General features: G+C 39.2%; 1 protein-coding gene across 4 annotated transcripts in view; it reads right to left on the reverse strand.

The window, feature by feature from the left end:
* LOC117424599 (protein BANP-like) overlaps positions 1-27,944 on the reverse strand; it is a 162,021-nt gene that overhangs the window by 99,244 nt on the left and 34,833 nt on the right. For all 4 annotated transcript variants that reach the window (XM_058992560.1, XM_034041109.3, XM_034041108.3 and 1 more), the window contains 2 exons: positions 14,925-15,164; positions 9,019-9,192 (listed from right to left, as the gene is read on the reverse strand). In XM_058992560.1, coding sequence (XP_058848543.1) covers positions 9,019-9,192; positions 14,925-15,164 — 414 coding nt within the window. The remainder of the gene's footprint in view (positions 1-9,018; positions 9,193-14,924; positions 15,165-27,944) is intronic.

The raw sequence follows: 27,944 nt of genomic DNA on the forward strand, positions 1-27,944 counted from the left end.
TTCAAGTACGAAATGTAACCATTACCTCATGGGTAGACATACCAAAGCTGATGCAAGGATTTTGCAGACCAACTGAAAGCTACAAGGCACAGCAAAGGCCACCTTGCGCATTACCATGAGGAACCCAGTACAAGTAACAAGGCTAAAAACATTGAGGTCGAACTCAAGGCCATCCTTAACATTCTTGGTTCCAAACCCAGGGTTTGTGGATCTACGACATTCAGCCGGTAGAAACACATAAAAGTGTGGGGTGTAGCCCACATCGCTGCATCGCAAATGTCTCTGACAGTTGTGCCTTGGAATAAAGCCCACGAAGTTGCCATGCCCCTGGTCGAATGGGCAGTGAGCTTCTCTGGAGGGGGGCAAGTTGGCTCGTTCATATGCAGTCTGAACCGTATCTGTGATCCATCTTGATAGTCTCTTTTTAGACAGAGCTTTCCCATTGGACAGCCCCATAACAGATAAACAATTGCTCAGACTAACTCCAACTTTTGCTGTTCTCCACATAATACACTAGTGCCCGCACCGGGCAAAGTGTATAAAGTTGCCGCTCTCTATCAGACTGGAAAAGAGGCGAATGAAAAGCCTCAAACTCTACCATCTGGTTCATGTGGAATGCTGATGGTTTTTGCAAAAAAGCAGGATTAGTGCGAAGTGTGACTTTCACCCTGGCTTCTGCAAAAATTAAGCAGGCTTTTGCAAAAATTAAGCAGGCTTTTGCAACCGAAAAGGCTTGCATCTCACTCACTCGCTTCACAGATGTAATAGCAAGTAAGAAAGACGCTTTCATTGATACATATTTCAGCTCCACGTTAAGCCTCTAGCGAGAGACAATGTCCTTCATAGGCGGCCGAAGCCGCCGAGCACCCTTTAAAAATTGCCCAGCCAGGAAATGAGCTCCTGGGGAGACTGAATCAATCTTAATATGACAAGCCGAAATGGCTGCCAAATAGACCTTAAAAGTAGAGGGGGATTTCCCCTCATCAAATAGGTCCTGTAAATATTGCAGTATAACTGCTATGGGACAGGTTGTAGGGACTAACCCCTTGGGCAGACACATTTAAAAAACGCCCCACTTGTACCCATACTAGGAAGGCGTGAATTGCGCTCTGGCATTCTGTAGAGTGTCAGTGACTATTAGACAGCCCCAGATGGCTCAAATGGCACCATTCTGGGGCCAGAACCAGGGCTGCAGGCTCGATGGGTCGGAATGCCACAACGTCCCCCACACTTGACTGAGCAGGTTGTGGCGTTTTGACTCCACGGCTGACTTTTCAGGAGCTGTATCAGAGCTGTCTCCTGGCCCGGTCCTGCCTGATCTTTTCTAAGCACAGCGGGAGCATGGCTAGTGGAGGAAAAGCATATAGCAGCTGCCTCGGCCACTGGTGCGCCAAGGCATCTATTGCCAGCGGATCCCCTGCTCCTGAGAACCAGAGGGGACAATGAGTCGATTCTTGGGAGGCAAACAGGTCCACCTGTGCTCTCCCGAACCGTTGCCAAATGAAGTTCACCACTGGGTGAAGCCTTCATTCCGAGGCACTGGGGACTGTCCCCAAAGGAGGTCCGCTGCCCAATTCATCACACTGGGAAGATGTACTGCCCGCAGTGTGAGGAGGTAACGGTGCGCCCTAAGCAACAGCCTGCAGTCAACCCAGTGGAGACTGGGGGACCTGAGGCCGCCCTGGTGGTTCATGTATGCCACCACAGTAGTGTTGTCCGTCCGTCTACCCTGAACCGCCTGTAAAAAATTCTGCAAGGCTAGAAACACTGCCTGCAGTTCCAGAATATTTATATGGAGACCCTGCCACAGGGGTCTCCATACTCCTTGCGCTCCCCTACCATTCCACATGGCGCCCCGGCTGAGGCTGGATGCATGTGTGGTTATAACCTCCCTCCTGGTAATGCTGCCCAGCGCACGCCTAAGCGTAGGTGAGCGGGCTGTGTTCACCAGGATAGAGACAGCAGACGGCCACAGTTCAATGCAGGCTGAAAAACTCTGCTGTTGAACCAGCCTTGGAGAGGGTGCATGTGTAGAAGACCCAAAGGATCTGGGAAGCTGCTGCCATCAAGCCCAGGAGCCTCTGAAACAATCACTACTGTGAGCTTTCTGTTGAGCTGAAAAAGCTTCAGACAAGCGGCTATTCTCTGCACTTTCTCCTCTGACAGAGTGGACGACATGGTCTTGGAATCCAGACGCACTCCTAAATAGAAGGCTGTCTGTGAAAGTGCAAGTTGGCGCTTTGCATAGTTCACTGACAGACCTAACCGAAGCAGGTGGTCTGTGATGAGTTTCGTGTGAGCCCTTGCCTGCGCTGGAGATTGAGCACAAATGAGCCAGTCATGCAGATAATTGAGCACTCTGATGCCCCCGAGTGTCAATGGGGCCAGAATAGCTTCTATGCACTTTGAAAAGGCACAGGGGCTAAAGAGAGGCCGAACGGCAATACCTGAAACTTGTACACTATCCCCTGGAAAGCAAACCTGAGATACTTCCTGTGCCCTGCTCTTATACAGATGTGGAAATAGGCATCTCTTAAATCCACCGTAGTGAACCAAATCGCCTGGCCTTATTGACTGCAACAGCTGCTGCATGGTTAACATTTTTAACCTCCGTCGACTCAGCTATGGATTGATCTGTCTGAGATCGAAGATTGGTCTGAGGCCACCATCCCGTTTGGGCACCAGGAAGTACTTGGAGTAAAAACCTTCTTCTAAGTGAAGAGGATGAACTGTGCAAATAGCCCGTTTCAGCAGCAGGGCTGTCACCTCCTAAGACAACACCAATGCGTCTCTTGGATCCATGACTAACATTGTTGTCACGCCCCGATATGGCAGGGGACCATGTCTGAATTGCAGAGAATAGCCCGTCTGTACAGTATTGAGCACCCAGGTGTTCGAGGTGCATTAGTGTGTCCTGGAGTAATGGGAGCATCCAGCAATGGTGCCTTTCGCTATGTGTGCCTGAGACAGCCAGTGCTGACGTCTTGCAGCTACTAGCGCAGCCAGGTTCCTACCCACTGCCTGCCCACTGAATTTAGATATACGGAGCAGGTTTTTATTCATCTGCAGCAGTTCTTCGAGCTGCTGTGGTGTGGGTCTGTGACTCTGTGAAAGAGACTTTAATAAACAGCTCTTGCAAGCCACCAAGATGCTGTTATAAATTTCCCAGCCACGCAGCAAAGGCACCTGCTGAATAAGCCTTTTTAAGCATGATCTCCGAAACCCGGCACTGTTTATTTGGGCAGGTAGCGTCCTTGTTTAAAAACGCTAGCTTAGGGGCTTGTACCAATGATGCGATAGCGGCATCTACTGGTGGAAAATCAGCCAAGCCAAGTTTATCTGCCTCATGCAGGTTTTACAGCGCTCCCAAGGAACGTGAAGCAGCAGGCACTGTAGCTGGGTGACCCCAGGATGAATGCACCTCAAAGAAGAAATCCGGGTGTACCGGAGGAGACACTTGAGTGCGAGCGGGACCATCCTCAAAAATTGAGTGTTTCCGCTTGTCATCTACAGGCCATGGAACATTCAAAATCTCAGTGGCCCTCTTAATCAGTGGCAAAAGCTCTGCTGATAGTGACACCAGTGCTGCTCGTGTTGCACTATCCGAGTCACCTTCCTCAGAGAGGAATGCAGTGATAGACATCAGATCCTCTTGCTGCCATTCTGCGTGTACTACTCCTTGTGACTGTAATGGCACAGAGGGAGCAGGTGTAACAGTGCGTTCGTGAAACAGCTCAGCTAACATGTTTCCCTGTTGGGAGACCGCCTCCCAGAGCTTATCCAGCTGCTGAGAGCTGTCTGATTCATTAGACCTATGGCTATTTTTTCTCCTCTTAGGGAGCCGGAGGAGGAGAAGGGGAAGGAGAAGACGAGGAGGACCGTGAAGCCGGTCTCCTACGTGTTCTCCTACTTTCCCAAGGCATAGTGCACTCATGAGAGTATACAGCTCCCTTTTGAGCTGAAGAGGGAGGGGAGCCTTGTCCAGGTGGAATGGACAGCGAGCGCTCTACAGAGCTGCGCAACACTCGTTTCTCTAATGTACGAGTAGAAAAGGACGCACAAAACTTGCAATAGCTACGGTCGGCAAGTGCCTCCTTAGCATGCTCCGGACCTAGACAGGCAGCGCATCTGCCATGCCTGTCCTCAGTGGGGAGACCTTTCTTGCATATGTCGAACAAATGAAACCCTGGCATAATGTAACTGCAGTGGTGTGCAATGCAAACAACCTTGAACTGTAATTGCTATCAATATAGCCTATATTACTAATATCAACGTATTGAATGCTTAACACCTGCACTATCTTCTATAGTGCACAAGCTTCTCACACAAAACAGTAATCAATCAATTATCATTTTTTAAAATATTTTTTATAATAAAAAACAAAAATGTTATTTTACGCTTCAACCGAAGCTAGCAGCTTACAAGCAAGAACCAGTAGCTGGCTTAAGGTGTTCGATCCCGGGGGGCGGAGCACAGTGCCGCTGAAGAACTAACGAACAACCACGGCTGAGTGCACAATATGTGAAGTAATCTTTACTAAAACACATAAAAACAACAATTCACAATAAGTGATAAACACAAGCGAACAATAATAATACAATCAGATATAACACTATGTGTCACTTATCTGTTCGTAGATCTCTCTCTCTCAGGTCAGTGAAAGGAAAAATGATGGCTTTTTAGTGTCAACTGTCTCTTTATGCCCTTGGGGGCGGGGTGCGGCTGTGTCACTGGCACTACATGCAGCTTTGGAATATCTATTCAGGTTAGACGGTATCAAAGGATTAATACCCATGAGGTAATGGTTACATTTTGTACTTGAAAGGGAAGTAAAAGCTGCTCAAATAATGAGTTCGGCAGGGGAAAAAACAATTATGTGATCACTGAAAATGGACATTACGAAAGGCATTCAATGTTAAGTATTGATGCCAAAATGTACTGATACTAAACTAACCCTGAGGAATTTGTAATTTCGGCTTTTAACCTTTGTTCCCTCATTACCCTGGAACAAGAATACGGGCAAAGGATGCCAAAGAGGTCTTTTATTTATTTATTTATTTATTTTTTAATTCCTCCAAGTTGGGAACCTTATCAAATCTCATCTTATTGGCTGGCTTTGTTAACAAACAAAAACACAATGGACCCTGGTTTCCTTAGAGAAAGGTCCTTCTTCCCTTGCTATTACTTTACATGAACTGCATTCCTGAACCACCAAATTTAAATACCTGCCATTGCTCTGTTAACTGCTTCCCCAACTGGGTGCTGGAAGGGTGCTGTGCAGAGCTATCCTTGCCCTGCATAGTACAGTTAAGCCTATTGAAGAAACACTGGTGTATGGAGATGATACATTCTTAACTAACTACTTATTGCAAATTATGGTTTTTTTTTTGTAAAGTGCTCTCACTATGAGTTCAGGAGCTGCTCTTTAGTTCCAGTTGCCTGCCATAGCCATTTATAATGTATGCTAGATCAGCCAGTGTCTTTATGTTGGTATATTTTATTGCCATATATTGTATTGTCATACTTTCTGACATGTTTAATAAACACTAACACCTGTTTTTATCACTATACCCACTTTTAATTGTTTCCGCATAAAAACACAAGTAAATCCTTTTTGCTAGCTGTAGCCATTTATAAATCAAGTGGTAAATGTCAACTTGAAAATAAAAAAGCTTGTATAAACGAGTCTCCCGCTCGTGTCTCCACTCACTGTACCTAAGCAGCAGCCCCTGCCTTCATGTCTAAAAGAAGCATCTGTTCCTTAACAGCAGTCTGTCAGCAGGCTTGGAAACCAAAAGTTTCGATGGTGGCAGCAAGCTTTCAAAATCAGTCGAAGTGGGCTTTTTTCTTATGGATAAGAAGAATTAAAATTAAATCTTCAGCAGGTCACTATAGTCTGGATTGAATCCCCCAAAAAATAAAAAAAATAAACACCTTATCAAATTCATCACAATCCTTCGAGAAGCTGTGTCAATTACACAAATATTGACCAAAGGGTTGGCGGTTAAAAAAGGGACACACAGTGGTTTATTTGAAGTCAACCCAAGACACAGTGTGTGCTACAATGTAAACGCTCCAGTCAATATCTGTTTTATTACACCTTAAAGTGTAAATCAGATCAACAACAGTTATTTGCCACTGACTTCTACAATGACTATTTTTGATCATGTGATACGCTAATAGTAGCAATCTTCTGGTTGCTGTAATTTGTAACATATGTAACAAAAGAGTTGATTCAGAATTATTTTGATTCCATGTTTAATGCATCACTCTTGTAAGACATTTACAGACTGCTTGTGAAATGTGCAACAGTAGGTACATGATGCATCTATTGTCGGGGGATAATCAGAAAGACCAATAATGAACCTATATGGTTAAAAAGCCTGCATCGTGGTGCTTTGCTACAATCTATGTGGGAACACACAACACTGGCAAAACACTTGAAATTGTCATAGAGACTGGAAGGCAATGCTTCAGTCCTGATCTGATTTAATCCATCCAGCGTCTCCTCTTGATTACAAGATCCACAGTCTGATCAGGTAGGCCCAGCACGTGGATGTGCAAAGCCGGCCTCTATCCAGTCTCCCTGTCCAATCTCATTCAAATCAAATATTGGGACAACTTAAGAGAGATATTTGAAGTAAGACCAGACGCATGCCTCTTAAGCTTTACTTCTCTGCAATCTGAGTGCTGACTGACAGTTTTGATCCTGTTAGACTTAACTGACTGACTGAAGAATAAATCTAATAGGTTCTTGTGTTTGAATAATGCAAATAAAAAGGTTTGAAAAGTTATCTGTTACCGTTTAAGCTGTATGAAATAAAGAGTATTTATTTGAATCAGATGGGCTTTTTGGTTCTTAAAGCAGCCGCAAATGTGAGATTGTTACAGGTCTTTATTTTTATTTATTTATTTTAAATCAAGAGGACTGAAGATCAGTGGACGACCTCACTTTTTCACTCTTAAGCTACTAGGCTCTTTTTAACCGACCAAAAACAGATTTTGTCAAGCTACTGAACCCTGGTGGCAACAAAGACCCAGCCTGGATAACCTCCACCTGGCCTTGTCAGGCACTTGACCAGTAGGGGATGCTGAAACATAAGGAGGTGAACTTTGCCCATTTTCCTCCATAAACCACAAGAGTGCAAGTGTCAAATGCAGTGCTCCCTGTGGGCCCCCAGCCCTCTGCCATAGAACTACATCAATGTTTGGCCATGGGTAATTTGCATCACTACAGCAGTAGAACTGTGTCCAAGCCGGTGACAAGTGGGGTGTTGGGTCATCATACCATTTAATGATGTTTGCAATCATTCTGAGTGGTTCTTGTTGCAGTTCCTCAAATATTGTGTTTTTGTTCACTTTTTTAAATAACTCTTGAGTTTTCCTTTCACCCGAGACACACAGGATACTCTGCAATAAGCAGCTACATAAACGTCACTGTAGCTGCATGGCACATCCACTTATTTTTAATACACATAACTGCAACTACAATATATGATCAAGAAAATAACTTTGTTGTTAATATGTATAGTTATAGCTTCACAACCGAGATGCTTAGTGCATACAGTAAATACCAGTGAATGGTAACTATGCAACTACAGTTAATGTAGCTATATTTGAAGTTTATGCGACATGTAATCTAGGCTACCTCAGATAAAAAGGGTCTGCAAAACAGTAAGCGCCAGTGCGACTCAGTACACAGTGACTATGTATTGCCAGCTGTAGTGTCTAGATGATGCCAGCTCTTGCTACTTTAAAGACAATTTGGCTTGTGAACACAGGCCACATCAAAAAGTGAATAATCAAAAATGTCAATAATAACCACTCAGAATTAATGTAAACTTCATGAAAAGGTATTTATGATGGTAAAAGAATTATGAAAATGTCATTTGAAGCTACTTGCTCTTATATAAATACCCTCTTCTAATCAGTCTCTAACTATATGGTTTGGCAGTAGGAGATACGGTTTGGCAGTAGGAAACCTGTGTGCATTTCAATTTCCAGGAGATCAATCACAAGCCCCCACAACGATGGAGCCCCCTCCCAGGTCTCCTCTCCCCTCTGATTACGACACCCTCTCAAAGGATTCCAGGCTCATTAGCCAGGCCGGGATTCACCTCCCATTTATTTACATTATACAGACTGCGGCAAATCAAAGCTGTGTTGGGGCCTAATGTAATTAAACACTAGATTAAACCACAAATACCAAACAAACAAAGGGTGCTTAATTGGAAGTTGAGTAAAATTATGTTTAGAACAGAAGGTAGGAATCATTTTTTTACACAGAGTTATATAAATGTATTGAACAACCTACCAAGTGAAGTCACAGCATCGATAAAACTAAGAACATTCAAAATAACGATTGTCCCTCTGAAGTAGATCCCTAGTAGTGACACGTCGTGTGCTACAGACTCTGATAGTTTCTTTAAAGCATTTTAAAAAGGGGTAGAAACCAAGGTATTTAAAAGCTCTCCTAGCTAGAATGACTATATATTTATATGTATCTGTTTATTAAATATATGCGTGTTTTTAAATCATCATTTACTGCTTGTCCTGCACACTGAATATTTGGCGTTGTTTTATTGCCCTCATGAAACAGAAAACTTGTTACAGGTTTCACATAGTGTTTTCTATTGCATGTGCTGGTTTTGGTTTTTTTTTATGTTGGTTTTTTTATGGCCAGGAATGCTGGGAATTTGTGTGGTGTGGGAAAATAGACAAAAACACAGATTTTCTATCCTGTTAGACAATTTTAGTCAAAATTCAGTTTTTTAAGTTTTCGGTAACAAAATCAATATAATCATCAACCCCAGTGAATTAATCTTTAGGTTTACATGAACTGGCACGTCCAATTTAACTGTTGCCGGTCTTCCTCTTGGTCGGGGCAAAAGGACAAGCCGTGATGGAATGACAGATTTTCATGCATTTATTTTATTTGTTTTTAAATTATGGACTTGCAGAATACTAGCATCCCTGGTCATTGCCCCTGCTGGCTCCATGTCATGTAGCCGTTCCTACCTGTGCTGGAGTAAGAAGAGGAGGAGGCGGCAGGAGTGCGTCTGGAGAAGCTCTTAACTGCCAGGCTCTGCCCGCGCTGTTTCCTGCGCCAGGCCGTCCTACACTTTGAGTCAATGCTTTGCTTGATCCGATACCAGTCCGACTCTGTGATACCGAACTTGTAGAACAGGTGACCTGAAAACACATCCAAACCCATATTTGAAGTTAACGTGCTGTGTGTGTGGGGGGAGGGGGGCTCTTGTCTTCTTGTTATAATAGATCTCGAGCAAAGCTAATGATAAGAAGCACCGAACACAGACCACTGGATTACCAAAAGCGGCATTAGCTGTTGTGATTGAACGCAGCCAAGCACGAAACAATGCAGGCGCGGTGTCTTACGACTAGCAACAGTGCTAATGAAAAATAGTATTAAATTATCAATCACAAAAATGTATATTGTAATCAGAAACTACTATTAAATACAAAAAAAGAAGAATAATGGCGTGTGATTTATGCAAGATAACATGTACTGAAGCCTTAAGGGTGATAATGGTTGATTTCATTTAGAAAAACCATTTAAACTTGGTAGAGGCTAACTTGATGCTACCTCCCTCACTCAGCTGGCAGATGTCAAGATATGATGTTTTCATGGATAAAATAGTATAGAAGTGCCATAAACACTCACTAAGACCAAGGGGTCTATATTGGGGAGAGGTTTCATGGATGTGAATGATTTACTAATTCTATTGCAAAAGGCTCAAATGATTATGCTAACCTATGCTGTTTAATAGTTGTACCACAGTATTACACAATAGGAAGAATGTGGTTTAATTGCCATGGGGTCTACCACAACATCTTGTTACAAGTAACATAACCAATAAATCTTAACAGTTACAGGAAAAGGCAGGACATGACTCAAGCTTTGAAATAATTATACCGGTATGTCATTAAAAAAAAAATAAACACATATTTTACACTATACTATATTGGCAAAATGAATTTAGTTGTCAAGGATTTTAAATGTGTATCTGCATGCACATGAAATGAGTCACACTGGGTGTATCACAGTACTATTAATTGCACTGTGTAGTGAAATATATGTGGTTGTGAAATATATGGTACACTTTGAAAACCTGAATCTCTCTGCCATTCACTTTCATTAGAATTTCAATTTATTTTTCCTGCAACAGTTTGGATAAACTAATTCCATAAACAGTCTATTGACTGCATAGAATCGGTAGCCTGTCGTCAATTCGAATGACTGATTTGATTGTGGTCAAACTCAGAGCAGAAATTACTTTAAAACAAGGAAAGGCTAAACCACTTGTCATAATATAGCTATAACTAGAGGATGCACTGTGTGTACCGCGAGACAACTGACTCCCTTGCAATGAAAAAATACAGTGCCACTATATCATAATTCTCCTTACAACAAAAGCGTCACAAATGCCGCCAAGCATGAAACTATGAATCCATTTTATGACTGAACCCACAGTCCTAAGGAAAAATAAAATTGGCATACCATTATAATACCAGCAAATGACAGAAAACCATATTGCACAGTGGTTCTTATACGGCAATAGCTGTCTGTCTGATACTAATATGGTACCATGTGTTTTGTGTGTCCATAAAATGATACCACTGTATGCCCAAATATAAAACAATACTTTAATTTGGGAAATATTTAATGTAAGAGGACCAGAGATAATGTTGCTAGTGCTAATAAGGGGTAATACAGTGGCTTTTAAATTATTGGTTACCACTCATGGAAAGTGGGGGCAGAGGTGATGTTTTTATGACTAATAAGATGTAAGAAATTTGAATTTAAAACCTGTATCAGCACTCCTTTAAGCTGCAAGGGTGTCTAAAGGGTTAACAAGATACTGTAAAAGCTGATTTACATGAACGTCTCCAATGAACTTCTGTTAGTCATTATCAGTTGGCGCGTTCAGATATAAACGATGCTAACATATTTCTTAAATTGTTTGGTAATGTTACCCATATGCTGTTATAATTAAATGAGTACAGTTGAAATACTGATTTTAATTCAATTAAGCTTGTTCTATATAAATCAAGAAGCAGAAAAAAGCTAGAATATCAACTGAATTGCACGGTGGCAATTTAAAGCCAAAAGGATTCCTGGGAAAAAAAAAAAAAAGAAAAGAAAGAAATGCTCCCAAGATAAAACCCTGAGCAGCTTTTTTCTCAAATGTTTTCCTTTAATGAAGTTATTTTGGTCAATTTGTATCTAAATCTAAAGTCTATAAGGTCGCTAACAAAATAATTCCTCAAATTTTATGTGCAGTTTTAAACAAACATGTATTTTTATTTTTTAATGAGGATATTTGGTACTATACCAGGTTAAAGGTCAAAGTTTGCTTACTTTCAGGTACTTGGTTACGGTTTCACTTCCTAGGTAATTTCCTAGCTTCAGCAGTGTCTTCGGAGTCTAAGTAAGTCACTGGCTGTAAAGCACATCAGTCATTGGGGAAGTAGCTGACTAGTTAATGACAGGCAAAAAAAAGGTGTTGAAGGGGTGAAGACAATGTAATCCTCCAGGTGGAATGGCCAAGGTCCAAGACTACCTTAAAGTAAAGTTTGCAATTCTAGAATAGGACCAGATATTTTAAAAAGGGAGAATGCATGTTTGAGACTACATAGTAAACTGAAGTGCAGGACAGGTAAGATTCACAGAATTATTTTGTTAGCGACTTTCAACTCATATACCTAACATCAAACTCTTTTCTCTGTATATTTAACAAACGTCTGCCTCCACTGCTTCAAATAGAGGCAAATCAGGGCAGATTGGTGGTTTTAGATATTTTCTCAGTGCTTAAAAAGCATGATATTTTAGACCTGCCCAGTATTGTGAGCTGAAGCAGGTTAGGCTTAACATAGAGAAAAGGGAAAAAAAGTAGTTCTTCCGTCAAAACAGAAGCTACAAATTGCTTTTTTTATTATTATTTCTTACTCATGGCAAATAATTTCAGTTTAGTATAGCAAGTTTTACTTAGGGATGTACAACTGTCAAAGCCGTGCTCCCTTGACATTTCACAAAGTCAGTTAACACATGGTTAGTCTATGTTGACTGTAAAATGTAAAAAAATACTATATGTTACTGTATGAAGGCACTATATATTTCACTGTACATAACTATAAAAACATAATACGTAATAGTAACAGTCAATAGATACGTGTCACTTGTAAAACAGAAGCCATCTCTGGTAGAGAAAAAAAATAAGTTCATGTGTAGTATTCAGTTATCATGTGTAGTGTAGTACTACACATGAAATTACTATTAAACATAAATTTAAAATAAAAAAAATAATAAATAAATAAATAAATAAATAAATAAATAAATAAATAAATAAATAAATAATTGTGTACGTCTGTACACAGGATAAGATAACTGAAATATCCTTAACAACAAATGATTGTTTTTTCATATGTAATTTATAAGAAAACCAATGTTATGAGAAGTCAATAAGATAGCTGAAAGGTTTTTCAAAGGTAATTTTATGTTTCTTTTAAATATTGCTGCTAAAATGTGCTCCAAAAAAAAAAAAAACCTGGCCTTTGCTACCAATGTAGTGTTTTTTACCAATGTAAATTTTGATTAATTCAGCGTATTATAACCTTGCAGTAAGTTCTGTTCCTAGAAACACAAATTATTACAAACATTTATTTTCTTTTGATCACAAACTCCATGCCAAGTCTTGTATATTAACTAAGCACATTCATTTTTAAGAAACAAAAAAGTATGTATTTATCAAACCTCCATCCAGCCTGTTGACTTTGGCCTGAGAAATGAGTTAACTCTGGACTGAGTTTGTTTTAGGACCACACAGCTCATGTGTGTGTCAGTCAGATGGAATTAAGAGTTGAAACTGTAACAGTGGCTTCTGAGAACCATGGGCTGAGGCGATTCGTGTTTGACAATAAAGTAAAATCATTCTGATAAAGAGTGTCAAGGGATCAACACAATGTAGCCTTAACAGTAGCCTTCTGCTGTAGGTCAAGAAAACAGTTGTCAAATAATTTTAATAAGATGTGGGAAGTTTTCTTCTATGCAAATTGTTCTAATGTATTGCTTTATTTTCTAATACATAAAACCTATATGCATTATACAAATAGATAATGTTCCATGCAAGTTTTATTAGTAGTTTAGCATGTCGATCTTATTGGGGAGGTAATTTAACAGCGGTTTGATACATTTGTGGCCTTAACACAGGGATGGCCTTATTATTTTATACTGCCATCAATAGGAGCAAATCTGTACCTTAAAAAAGTGGCTTTAATTGTGAGGTGGTCTTTATACTAAACATTAATTAAGGCTCCTTGAAAGCGATTTTATTGACACAATTAGGGCTACTTTGAAGCTTAACATTTTATTGTTGCAATTTATATGCCCAAATACAATAAAGAACATAGTGGAAAACCAGTACAGGTTTGGTCAGGTTTAGGCCAGTGGAAACAATACTGTTTGGATCATTACTATAGAACCTAATGATAACTAGTATTTTATTTTAAATCAGTTTTTTTAAAACCATATTAAATATACAATTATAAGAACTAAAAAACACAACAAAGCAGTTATATACCACACACATCAGCCACACAGTTTAATTTGTAAAGTACCAGTACATTTTTTAAAATAATTATTATTTAAACTTGTTTATATTTTAAATACAAATCTCATGGGTTCCTCCATATACATTTTCAAACTAAATAAGTAAATATAAAACTGTTGCTTCCTGCTACCTTATTTCTTCCTGTGCTATAGGTCACATGGTTTTATTGCAGCTTGAGCACTTAAATGCAGAACAGAAGGTTAGACATGATTCTGCGAGCTCTGTTGAGGCCTCTATGGTCACCAGGATGCGACTTTGAGAGTAAGTAAACAATGCATTTGTTGTTTGTAACTCTGATTAACAGCCACACCAAGTTGTTCTCAAACACCCTTCTCAAATATGTTTAAAACTGCAGGGGCCTCTCAAAGTGATACTCATAAAAATGAACGGACAGGTAAAAGAATAGTGCCACAGTCTCTTAAGAGATACAGAATTTCATTTGAGACGCAAGAGTCACACAACCCTGTCTGTGTGTCTGGATGGCAATATCCAGCGCATCACCCGCCAAAATAAACAAATGTATGAATTAACAATGAGGGTTCAGACCTTGCGATGGAGCTTGTGGGTTTGGAGCAGACTGCTATGGCCGATATCTGGACAGAGCGTGAATTTATTTACATGTCAAGTTATTTCAGGTGACTGGCTTTTCTCCGCCTCCAATGACACATTCAACAAAATTGTAAAATAGAAGAAATATTTTAATGCTGCTTTGAAATCTCATTAATGAGATTGTGCAACTCTTCTTTAAGGTTCCGGACCACTTTTACAGGATCCCCTACAGTACCTGAATCTATGGGTGTGTAATGTATGTACTGTACAAACATTTAACTGTGGAATGTACCATATGCACTTGTATACATGGACATTGTTTTGATTGTGCCAAATCCACCAAAATCTAGGTATCAAGTCACGTAATAAAATAGATACACCAAGATTAAAGAAGTAATAACCAAGGTTTTCAAATCTATTTTCTTATTGCACAAGCAATATTGGGCTCCCGCCTGAAGTCCATTTCAAGTACTGTTTTTTTGAAGAGTGCTGGTTTTATGATATACTACAACAGTGTATTCAAAACTACGTATATGTAACATTTATCTGTATAGACTAATACTGAATATTGTATAAATAACCTTACAATGTACACATCCTACAGTTTAAACACCACAGCTGATATCAATATCTGACATGCACAGCAGTTAAATGTTTAGGAAAAAATTCTAAATGTTTAACACTTGGTTTAACATTTAACTATAAACTATTACTACCCCTCCTTTGAACTTGCCAGCCCTTACTCACATCGAATGCCGTATATCATGAGGGGGTCCAGCTGCTTCTTGCCATGCTTGCCCTGGCCAGAAAGGTTGGAGACGGCCTGGATCTCTCGGTGGAAGAGGTAGTCCAAGAGAGTCAGAGCCATCTTCTCCGCGGTGCGGCAGTTCGTGCTGATGTGCAGCATGTCCGCGGCCGAGATGGGGCAGCGAACCCGCATCTCGGCGTTGCTCTCGTCTCCCAGCCACGTGCCGCTTGGGTAGTCCTCTGCAAGATAAAATGAAGAAAACTGTTTGATAAAAACTGTGGATGCTCCTGTAGTTGTATGGGGGTACATTTGCTGTTTTTGTTTTGTATTTAAAAAGAGGCAAATTATTTTACCCATGTTTTGTTCTTGATTTAGAATGTCCAATTATGTTTCCTCACAGCAGCAACTCCCCACAATAGCTCAGAAGAACTGGCGGATGCATATGATCAATATGTGGACAGAACTACTTTTCAGTATGACACGGAAACCAACTATTTATCTTAAAATATACCACTAGAAAGGGGTAGGGTTAAAGAGGCTTAAAGGCTCAGAAAGCCTCAATTTGCAAGCCCTTCACCCATTTGAATCTGGCTCAAACCACGATAAGGGATGAGTATGGTGGTCCAGCCTAACCTGTTGTCATACTTATCGGAAGCACACCGAGCCACCAAACAGTATGGCCAAGTTGAGAGTTCAGAGAGGCCCAGGAATGAATGGCAGGGGGTGTTCAGGATTGAGGTATGCAGAACTGTAAGGGGAAGCTCTCATAATGCCTGCTTTCTGGCTCCATGCCTGACTTTATCCAGTGCTACTGTCCGTCACCTTCCACCAGCACCGAATAACAAATAAAGAAAGCCTAGTAAATGCAACTTCTGCTGCTGCCTTTTGCTTTCTTTTGAGCTTTCTTGTTCTCATCTCTAAAAATGTAGACATGATTCATGTAAAATGCGTTACCATTATGAGAACTAATTTCATTTCCGCCCTTCGGGCCAGCACTGGTTTTCATAGCTTGAAAGCTAGTGTCCATATCGGGACAAATTCATTATTCTGTGAAGTGATAACCCTTTTGTCAAAAGCAATATCTTTTTTAACTTTCGTGGCAAAATGGGTTGTGCATTTATATAAATGGTAGGATCTCAGCAATAAATGTATTTCAGTTAACCCAATGATATACTCTGTAGGAATGGAATAATAGTTGTCAGAGCAGCCTGTGGCAAACTAATTTATAAGGGTTTACGAAAATGAATTAAGACTTTTAGGAAAATAAAATCCTGTCGATAACAAACATCAGTTAAGGAAGGAAGTAAGAGCCATAATTACTGTGGTACTGCAGGAATGTTCTATTTGAGTAGCAGTCAAAAGGTAAATGTTTCTAAAGTGTGACCTACAGTACGTACAATATGCATCCCCTGAATAAAAATGTACTACACCTCTGTAATCGACTGACTATGTGTTAAAAAATGTGCTTTAGAAGGTAGAGTTAGCTAATGTGAATCTGTATCATCAGTTTTCAGTATTCAATCCAAGATCAAAGAATGGTGTCATAGAAATTTAAATGTTTCTAAGAACAGTCATATACACAGGACTAATATCCTCCCACCGCACAACTCGCTAACTTTCATACTAAAATGGGTCACGCATTTATACCAATCTGAGGATCGCTGAGAACAAATGAATTTCAATTAACTCAGCTATACACCCTGTATCATTTTAATAACACTGTAGTTCCCTAAAGCTATGTGCTATCATCCCCAATTTAGGAAAATCAATTTAAATGTTCAGACAATGTCGATGATGTACAAGAAGTGTATCAAGAAAGCTTGGGCTTGGTTTTTGTACCTTAATAAACTGAGATTCCAGTTGACAAAACTTTCACGCTTTATTTAAAGAGGGCTTGTGATCATTTTTTCCAAGGTTTGAGAGGTTTATTTTTTTTATTTATTTTTTTTAAACACAAGAAAATTCAAACCCTCTTTTGAGGTGTCTGAGAAATGTTCGCCAAACCTTTTTTAAAGGGGAAGTGTCATTCTAATCGTATTTATCTTACCTGAATTCAGCCTCTCTGGTTAACAATGCACTTTTTTCTTGGCCCTAACATCTTGAGTTTATGTATTCTGTGTACAGCCCCTAATGAGCCAGCAGACTTCCGGTTTCTTTTTTATTACAGTACCGCAATGTATCCTATGATTGAGTGTTTGGATGACATCTTTATCATGTAAAACACATTTCATACAGCCAGTGGAAAATTTAAGAACCCAGTGCAGTCTTTTTGTTCTCTACATGTGTTCTGAGAAGAAACGCAACAAGTGATGTGTGCTATCAATGTAGCCCACGTATTCGGTATTAATGATCAGACTGGGTGTTGATGTTGACATAACAAACCAAACCTATTGCTATCATTAAAGAGCCGCCATGCTCAGCAGAGTGGCTCGGTTTAGCTTGTGTGTAACCTGGCAAAACAATAACAAATAAGAATAGCGTGTACTGTATGTTGATTTTCATCTGAGTGTCGACAAGCCAACAATAACTGGGCGATTCATTTGGCCCAGCCATTTTAGCAGCAGGAAATGCGGCAATTAACTCTGTCGGAGGGCCTTACTTGGGTTACTTGCCTGTTACTGGAAACTAAGCAGCTGCTTGCATTAGCCGGAGGATTATCCCTGATTTTGAGAATTTTATTTGGCACAGATTTCAGTTGACATTCGTTTATTTAAATTTTACAATATCTCTAACTTCCATCTCAGGAACAACCACAGGTGCTTATGGAATGGTCCATCATATGAGAGTAGGTGGGGCTGGCAGTTGAAAGGCCACATTGTCAAATGATTTGAATGGAATGAGGAAGGCTGTTCAGTCCTGGCAATTAGGATTCTCCAGACAAGCTTAAAACAAGTTCAAAAGGAAGGTATTAAAGGCACAAACTAAATATGGGAGCAACAGTACTACAAATCACTCATTGATCATGACAGAAACCCAGTTTGGGGGGTAAAATGATCCCCATGTGTTCTAAATTCAAATACATAATACTTGAGATATCACTGCACTCCTGGGATGAACTGATAACTCACCCTATCATCATGGGCGTCCATTTTCTCCAAGAGACATCCTCCCTCTCCTACATGTTGAGATGAGTTACACAAACACACACACATACACACACACACACACACACACTAGGGCTTCTGGCTTTCGGTGTTTTCTTCTGATTTTTTGCCTCTCCTTTACGAATTCATTTCACAATTAACAGTTTCTCTAAGAGACATTTTCTCCAAGAGACATCCTCCCTCTCCTACATGTTGAGATGAGTTACACACACACACACACACACACACACACACACACACACACACTAAGGCTTCTGGCTTTCGGTGTTTTCTTCTGATTTTTTGCCTCTCCTTTACGAATTCATTTCACAATTAACAGTTTCTCTGTTTTAATTCAGAAACCAAAACACATTAAACAGTGCTCAGGGTCATTTTAAAAGGGGAGTTACAGTTAAACACGACAAAAACATGGATGCTGGCAAGTAAATGACTCATGAGATGAATACTATGTTAATTTAAGGTAGGGCTAAGGAAAGGTGACGTGTGCGTGACGAATCATTACCATTTTGCTAATTTGCATACGTTTTGAGTCGTGTTTTGTATCATTTACGGCAGTTCTGACAGCACTCGTGATGAAGATGCCAGGGCCCAGAATGAAAGGAAAGTTTGCTTCCAAATGTTTTTTAAACCTCATTCCGTTAAGAAAAACGTCCTCGATCACACATGTACCATCAAAAAAAGACACACTGAATAAAAACCACCACTCTACAGCAAGCAGTTCTCAGAAATCCTGCTACGATGTCAACACGAAATGTGCTGTATGTAAGTTTAAAAAGTGGACTGAATGGGCTAACACTGCTTCTAAAACGTAAGAACATAATAACATAAGAAAGTTTACAAACGAGAGGAGGCCATTCAGCCCATCTTGCTCGTTTGGTTGTTAGTAGCTTATTTATCCCAGAATCTCTTCAAGCAGCTTCTTGAAGGATCCCAGGGTGTCAGCTTCAACAACATTACTGGGGAGTTGGTTCCAGACCCTCACAATTCTCTGTGTAAAAAAGTGCCTCCTATTTTCTGTTCTGAATGCCCCTTTATCTAATCTCCATTTGTGACCCCCGGTCCTTGTTTCTTTTTTCAGGTCAAAGAAGTCCCCTGGGTCGACATTGTCTATACCTTTTAGGATTTTGAATGTTTAAATCAGATCACCGCGTAGTCTTCTTTGTTCAAGACTGAATAGATTCAATTCTTTTAGCCTCTCTGCATACGACATGCCTTTTAAACCTGGGATAATTCTGGTTGCTCTTCTTTGCACTCTTTCCAGAGCAGCAATATCCTTTTTGTAACAAGGTGACCAAAACTGAACACAATATTCTAGGTGAGGTCTTACTAATGCATTGTAAAGTTTTAACATTACTTCCCTTGATTTAAATTCAACACTTCTCACAATATATCCGAGCATCTTGTTGGCCTTTTTTATAGCTTCCCCACATTGTCTAGATGAAGACATTTCTGAGTCAACATAAACTCCTAGGTCTTTTTCATAGTTCCCTTCTTCAAATTCAGTATCTCCCATATGATATTTATAATGCACATTTTTATTGCCTGCATGCAATACTTTACACTTTTCTCTATTAAATTTCATTTGCCATGTGTCTGCCCAATTCTGAATGTAGTCTAGATCATTTTGAATGACCTTTGCTGCTGCAACAGTGTTCGCCACTACGCCTATTTTGGTGTCGTCTGCAAATTTAACGAGTTTGCTTACTATACCAGAATCGAAATCATTAATGTAGATTAGGAATAGCAGAGGACCTAATACTGATCCCTGTGGTACACCACTGGTTACCTCACTCCATTTTGAGGTTTCTCTCTAATGAGTGCTTTCTGTTTTCTACATGTTAACCACTCCCTAATCCATGTACATGCATTTCCTTGAATCCCTACTGCGTTCAGTTTGAGAATTAATCTTTTATGCAGGACTTTGTCAAAAGACTTCTGGAAATCTAAATAAACCATGTCGTATGCTTTTCAGTTATCCATTTTCAATGTTGCATCCTCAAAAAAGTCAAGTAGGTTAGTTAGACACAATCTCCCTTTCCTAAAACCATGCTGACTGTCTCCCAGGATATTGTTACCATATAGGTAATTTTCCATTTTGGATCCTATTATAGTTTCCATAAGTTTACATATAATAGAAGTCAGGCTTATTGGTCTGTAGTTACCTGGTTCAGTTTTGTCTCCCTTTTTGTGGATCGGTATTACGTTTGCTTTTTTCCAGTCTGTCGGTACAACCCCTGTGTCAAGAGACTGTTGCATGATCTTGGTTAGTGGTTTGTAAATAACTTCTTTCATTTCTTTGAGTACTATTGGGAGGATCTCAGCTGGCCCAGGGGATTTGTTTATTTTAAGAGCTCCTAGTCCCTTTAACACTTCTGCCTCTGTTATGCTAAAGTTAAAGCAACAAGTAATTTACTCCTTCGCAGAATATGACTTCTGAGCATCTATATTTTAATAAAATTATGAACACCCAATCCTAATTAATGGAGGCACATTTACAGTATTGGTTTTCATCGGATTTTAGCTTAAGTCTGAGTTGTTAATGTAAATGAGGCTTAGAAGAATTATTATGCAATACAAAACCACGTTACCCGACTGCTTTTAAACACCTTCCCCCCTCTAGAATTAATTCTGTGGATGCCCATGCCTGTCACAAACTGCATGGCGACCACACAACAACTGCCCTGATTTTGCACCAACTCTTTGGACATTTCAAATTAATACAAATGCGGTTATGAAGTCCCTTTGAACTTGCCAGCACTGGTTTTTAAAACTAACCTTGCTGAAATGTGTTACTGCAATTATCAGGACAGGACTGTGCCAGCAATCAGGCCCATGCTAAACCTGGATCATTTTCTGCATTAAGTAATCAATTGAAGACCTACAGACTCTGCAGAGACTTGTTAAGAGCTGAATAACTCTGTTTAGAGCAGACTTCGATGACCATTTTATACCATTTCAAACCCTGGCACATCATATACAAATCAGAGAATATTGCACTGAGTGATGCAATCAAGGGGCTTGAATCCAGATATAAACACTAGTAGCACAAAGCCCTTCACTAAACACAGATTAATGTTAACCAAACACACACATTCCTCATCTTTTTCAAATAAACAGTTTCTAAAAGGGCAATTAAATAACCAGATAACATTTCTGGGAACTAGCTGACGGGGAGATTGTAACTTATTGTTTTCAAAAAAATATTTGAATAATATTGCTTATAATATCCACACATACAACACTTTTGTCGCTTTATCAGCATTCAGCTGTGATTTCCCACAGAAGCAACGTTGCACATGAAACAACAAAAAAGTGATTATTTGTCTAAATGGGACTCCGTGCAGCCATGGAATTAGTAATGAGACCAACTGCTTTTGCTAGCCGGTTATATCTTAAACATCTGGAAAACTCTGGAGTAAATAAGTCAACAGAACTCTGAAGACCAAAAAATAAATAAATCAACCATAACTTGCAAAGACATCAGCAGATTTGCACATTGATAGGGAAATCTCTTCCATATATTTACATTCAGGCTACTGTAAGTTTGCTTCATGTTTACTTATTCAGAATCGTTTTCATTAGCTGATGGTTTGCCTCAAATACCCCCTCTGATGTTTCTTAGGTTGAAACTTCAGCTACCTTTCCACTCCTAGTTACTTCAATTTAAATTGTGTACAGGACCACAATCACCAGGTGTAGAACAGGACACTGATTTTCTCAGAAAAACATGAGGAACTCACTAACCTAACGGGAGTCGATCATGTGCCTCTGTTTATGTGATAATCAACCGTTTTAAACTGACACATGTCTAAACTAAGTATTATATATACAGTATGTATTTTATTTGCAGTCAGTGGCAAATTTGAATGGATTCATATCTACTGTGTTTTAATAGGCTTGATCTGCCAAAAGCACTTTTATTCTTTAACAGAAGCAGGCAGAACTAATAAGAGATTCTAAAATGTTATGCTGTTGCCCTGGTCGACCATCCAGGCTCGCTCAATTTCCACTATCTCAGTGCTAGTGTGAGAAACAAGAAAAAATGCCAGCTGCTCCAAATGAAATGAAACATCCCTCCATCTATGTGCAATGTGAACATGTAGGGTGCTACCTACTGACCACAGTATAATATGTCCCTGACTCTGCCCTTGCTTATTAGGTCCATTCCTCCTGCCTTTAAATTAATCCTAACATTAAAGTCACTGTGAGATTGCAAAACTGCTTTCCAGTCCCCCAGCAGGACAAGTGAAATAATACTCTATAAAAGAGATTCTATTAAAACTGAATAACCTGCTATTCCTGACATTCTTGTACATTAGGATTAGTTTGTTCAGGTGGAAGCTAACCTTGCTGCAAGCCAAGGATTAGAAATGTAACCAGCGCAGAAGTTACCAACAAACTAACAGCCTGCCAAAAGACCTTTCCGCATGCTCAGTGATAAATTAAATTCTTTCCGGAGTTACAATTTGTCAAAAACAACATTTGAACACATCAGGCCTTGGTATTATCTTTTGTCTAGTTCTTACAGCCACTCAACGACAGTCGTGACAAGAGTTCAGGCAATAAATTAATACAAAATAATAATAAAGCTATACCTTAATCAAGGTAGCAGTTTAGACAACCACTGTATTGCTACTACTCCACTCCATGTTTCCACGCCTCTTTTAGGGGATAAATGATCATTAGCAGGGATCTCGAATTGCACAACATCAAACATAGTAAACTAAAATGACACAGAGCTGCAACAACTAGTCAATTAGTAATCATCATGGCTTTTAAGCTGCAAATCTCAATTAGACATTCGTTGATCAACCTATCGCACACTTGTATTTAAAGTTTTGTTTTTTTAATTTAGCATTTTATCTTCCTATTGGAAATTGATCAGGTAATTTTCTCCATCAATGAGACAACGTTCTGCCAGCAACCCGAAATCCCGACTGTGGCTCACCAATGACAGACCCTATCCTTGTTCTGCTGCCAATGTAAATAAGTTGGACTAATTTCAAATCACTTTATACCCCAGTGACAGATGGGCAAAATAAGGTACAGGAAACACCTACAGTTGCAAATTCTACCTGTAAAAATGTTTAGAGTTGAATACATATGTAAATAACACTTGCTATCAAGGCCACAAATGTCTTTTCTTCATATGAGAAGTGGACGTGTAGGAAACGTGTAACAGAATTAGCCCACGTGGTTTTGAGTATAAAATCTACAAATTCACAGGTTCCCTGTTCAAGAGAGAATGACAGGCATCTATTACTAAAAGTAGCACATGCCTAGCTGTGTTTTTAAAATGCAAGAATGCAAATGTGAAAGACCTTTAGCTCCATCTAGTGTCTAGAAATCACAAATCTAAAGAACTGACAGGAACATTGATGTGCTTCCTTATTTTTTTTTTTTTTTGGTAAGCCTCCTTGTATTTCAGTATCTGGGGACTCCAGATTTCAAAGCCAAAGGCCAGTGCCATTTATCAATCATATTGTATTAAGAGCAGCCCTCCCAAGAGGCTCAGACCACTGGTTTAAACACCCCTGATTAGATTTGATCTGTTTAGACTAGACACCAATTGGTAAGCTACTTTGCTATTGTGTTTAAAGCAATTAGCCTACATGATTTGGTAAAATAACTGCATTCCATATGTTAGTTATTGTGTAAAGGGAACCTGATCTACAAACACAATACAGTACTACTTATTTTGTTTTGCTTTATTTGAAGCAGAGAACAAACAAAATAATTCCAGTTAACCGTACCTAATGTATCACCATCATTTCATTGGTATCACATTTTCCTATATAAAAGATCTGGCTAAATGTGTATTATATTTTTCAGTGGTATTTTGTTTAACAGGAAACTAATTAAAAAACAAGAGGACGAAAACAAGCCAGTCATTAGAAAAGCAAAGACAGTTATTGAGAAGCACAGCAAAAGCATGAGGCTTGGAGTTTTTGCAAAATCTCCAGAAGCCACCCAGCTCCTCAGTAACCAATCAGTGTTTTTTTTTTTTTTTTGGGGGGGGGGGGGGGGGGTTCCCCCAATGATTCACTAGTTTTAAAAAATGAAGTTCCCTCATGTTACTCATACAACAGAAGTGCAGCATTGGAATATCTAGAAGGAGTCATGGATACAATTTAGTTAATTCGTACTACTAAAAAAACAGGTAAACGTTTACCACAATGTGTCTTTTATATCCAGTGCAGTCACTGTGTGCGCAACTGCACCATACTAAGTTTCCTTTCCATGTATCTATTTTATAATGCATATGTGTTTTTGTTTTTTTTCCAAAGTTATCACAGGGCAACTTCTCAAACTCCATAGAGTTCACACAAACTGTTTTAATTTCTAAAAAGTGTAATAAAAAATGTGTGACCGAAGGGGCGCCTGAGTGGCGCATCCGGTAAAGGCGCTCCATGTGGAGTGCAGGATGCGCCCTATAGCCTGGACGTCACCGGTTCGAGTCCAGGCTATTCCACTGCCGACCGTGGATGGGAGTTCCCAGGGGGCGGCCAGGGTGTCCTCTGCTCACTGTGCACCAGCGACCCCTGTGGTCTGGCCGGGCACCTGCGGGCTTGCCTGTAAGCTGCGTTGTCCTCCGACGCTGTAGCTCTGAGGTGGCTGCATGGGGGGCCTGCAGTGTGTAAAAGAAGCCGTCAGCTGACAGCACACGCTTCGGAGGACAGCGTGTGTTCATCTTCGCCCCTCCCGAGTCAGCGCGGGGGTGGTAGCGGTGAGCTGAGCCTAAAAGTAATTGGCTATTCCAAATTGGGGAGAAAATGATAAAAAAATTGCCGACTACGAAATTTAAAAAAATAAATAAATAATTGAAAAAAAAAATTAAAAAAAATTGTGTGACCAAAATGATAGTAATTCATATAGATCTACGAGAATTATTTTCAAATAAAAAAGAACTGACATCGATTAGATATTAAAAAGCCCAGAACAATATGTCCCTTATTAAATGGCTATAAATACAAAATATTACTGATTGAGAAAAGTTTAAAAAAACAAAACAATAACCTGCACCCACTCTATTCACATAAAGTGTCACATACAGGCAGACAGAGAGCCCCAGATTCTGAACACAAGCTAAAGGATGTTTTCAGAAAGTGTCATCATTATTGGAAAAACAGTTCTCAATACATATGCAAAAATGGAAAAGTGACAGACAGACAAGATTCTCATACTATTTATTACTGTGTCACTACAGACGTGCTTGATTACTGTGTCACTACAGACATGCTTACCTAGAAGCATCTTCACTATATTCCCTTATTCAGTAATAATACAGAGTTTAATAAAATAATTTTAATGCATATTGATGGAGTGTAAAATTGTCCTTGAAATTGCATGAATGATCTAGAATATTTTTTTCAGCAATTCACAGTATTTAGGATTCGATAAATGAGATGTGTGTTTTGATTACAAATAATTGACTGGCAGCTAAATAACAAACATACAGTACATGTCTATTTCTCTCGAATGACGAAGCTGACACTGTAATCTAAGTTAATTGGAACCCCCAATACCATGAACCTTTAACTGCAACATGATTTAAGAAGCAGGAAGATACACAAACCAGAGACCAGGCAGTTGTAATATCAAGACTTGGGTGTCTTGTGAAATTGTTAACCACAAAAACACATTTCCAAGTAGAAGTATACTACAAACACATAAAGGGGCAACCCACAGGAAACTCTGGGATTTGTTCTTGGTTTTAATTTGAGTTTTTCACGGTTGAATATCAAACTGTGGGTGGCTACTGTAGGGCACAATTTAAGGAAAATCTCCCTGGACTGCACCAACCTATTATTATTTTTTAGAGGTGATCGCAGAACCAGGGGTATGTAGTTGATGCAATCCAGGGTGATTCCCCAGAGCTGTAAAAAAAAAAATAAAACCCTAATAAAATACAGCTGTGGCTTATCCTGTTGGGGTATAGGTTGCTCACCTTTAAGTCAATAATGCATTGCTGAATATTTGAACGAACATTGCTGGATCATAAAGAGATAATATTAATGAGAAGATATCCCTGAACAGATCCCTGCCACAAGGTGTTATTTTAAGTATTAACTGACTGACTGAAACGTGGTATTTTAGGACAGGAGAAACCCTAGGGCCAATATAGTAGAGGAGAACTGAAATATTTCATCAGATATAAATTTACAAACAAAACTGAAGTTTCTTTCCTTTGTGGATATATTTCTCTACTATACAATAGATTAATCTAAAATGTTGAAAGAAATAATAAATCATTTAAAATCCATATTGAACTAAATACTGTTATTTAAGAGTAGATATTCAGTATTAGTGTCAAACAAATAGGACAGTAATGAACTGCTCTTTTTAAGGGTGTCCTTTTGATTTAAGACCAGTCACACTGAACAGTCCCTGTCTGAAACAAGATAAAGACTACGATGTTAAAGAATGCAAGATGTTTCATATCTTTATAAAACAGATCATGTGTGTTTTCCGCTTTAATGCGCCGAATGCTGATTTCTAGTTTCTGGCAAGGACTCTGAAACAGATGTCTAGTTTTTGCTGCATTTCCGCCAGCTGCACATGGTCCCCTTGCACAGAAAGAATTGCCGGCTGATCCCCCAGGGGCCTCTATCTCGGACTGTGATCCTAAACAGATGAGATTACTGGAGGTCCCAAATAAGCAATACAGCCCCCATACATCATTCACCAGTCGGAAATGACAGAGTGCTGCAACAAGACAACACAAACTCTCTTGTGCTTGCCATAAAAAAAAAGCCTAGGACTTATTTATTTTTTTCCTTTTAACCGTTTCGTTACCAGTCTAAACTAACAAGTTTCTTTCGTTTTGCTCAGACTATTACCACATCACTTTAAAAAACCCATGTGTGGTTAGTTTAGAATGGTGCTTTACAAGACTGGAGCAATGACATTCTGTTTAGAGCCTGGATATATAGTAAAAATGAAAAGCAAATCTTATAGCGAGGCTCAATTAGTTTTTTCACCCCAAAACTAATCCAGTAAGGGTTTCTACATTTCCTTTGAAATCCTGCATCAATTGAAGTTGGTTTTTAATATTAAAAAGAGGCTAAATTGCTAAAATACAATAAGAAATAACTTTCATTTCCAACATACAGTAAAAAATTTTTTTTTTTTTTAAATTAAAAATAAATTAATTTTTAAATATATATACATATACAATCAGCACTCGGATACACATCAGTCGCGTTTTACCGCCTTTGTATTAAGAATAAAATCAATCCCCATTAGTGTGGAGTAGTGGTTCGGGCTCTGGACTCTTGACCGGAGGGTCGTGGGTTCAATTCCCGGTGGGGGACACTGCTGTTGTACCCTTGAGCAAGGTACTTTACCTAGGTTGCTCCAATAACTATAATGAGTAATTGTATGTAAAAATAATGTAATATCTGTATAATGTGAAATAATGTATAATGTGATATCTTGTAACAATTGTAAGTCGCCCTGGATAAGGGTGTCTGCTAAGAAATACATAATAATAATACTACATGTAACAAATTAATGCACTTACCCGTCACACGTGATATCCAACTCGTCACCAGTTTTCTGATAAAAAGCCCATCTCTTCTAAGTTACAATGTACTTGTTGAACCGTCACAGTACGCGTTTTTTTTTTTTTTTTTTTTTTGCAGTTACACAGAGCTTCCTCCAAAAACAAAGCGAACGAGAAAAGCTACAGTAATGTAACAGTTAATAATTAAACAGTTTTAGATACTGTGATGTTTTTTTTTTTTTTTTAAATCTGTGATCTTTAGTTGCTTTTGTGCATTTCCATTTGCAAATGAACTGTGACATTGGGGCATTATTGAGGATTATATTTTGCAAGTTTGAATACTGACACTGGATACTGTTTTAATTCTGGAAATTGGTATTTTTTTTTAATCTTTTGCTAAATTGCATTGC

This window comes from Acipenser ruthenus, chromosome 19, assembly GCF_902713425.1.
Source record: "Acipenser ruthenus chromosome 19, fAciRut3.2 maternal haplotype, whole genome shotgun sequence".
Taxonomy (NCBI): Eukaryota; Metazoa; Chordata; class Actinopteri; order Acipenseriformes; family Acipenseridae; genus Acipenser; species Acipenser ruthenus.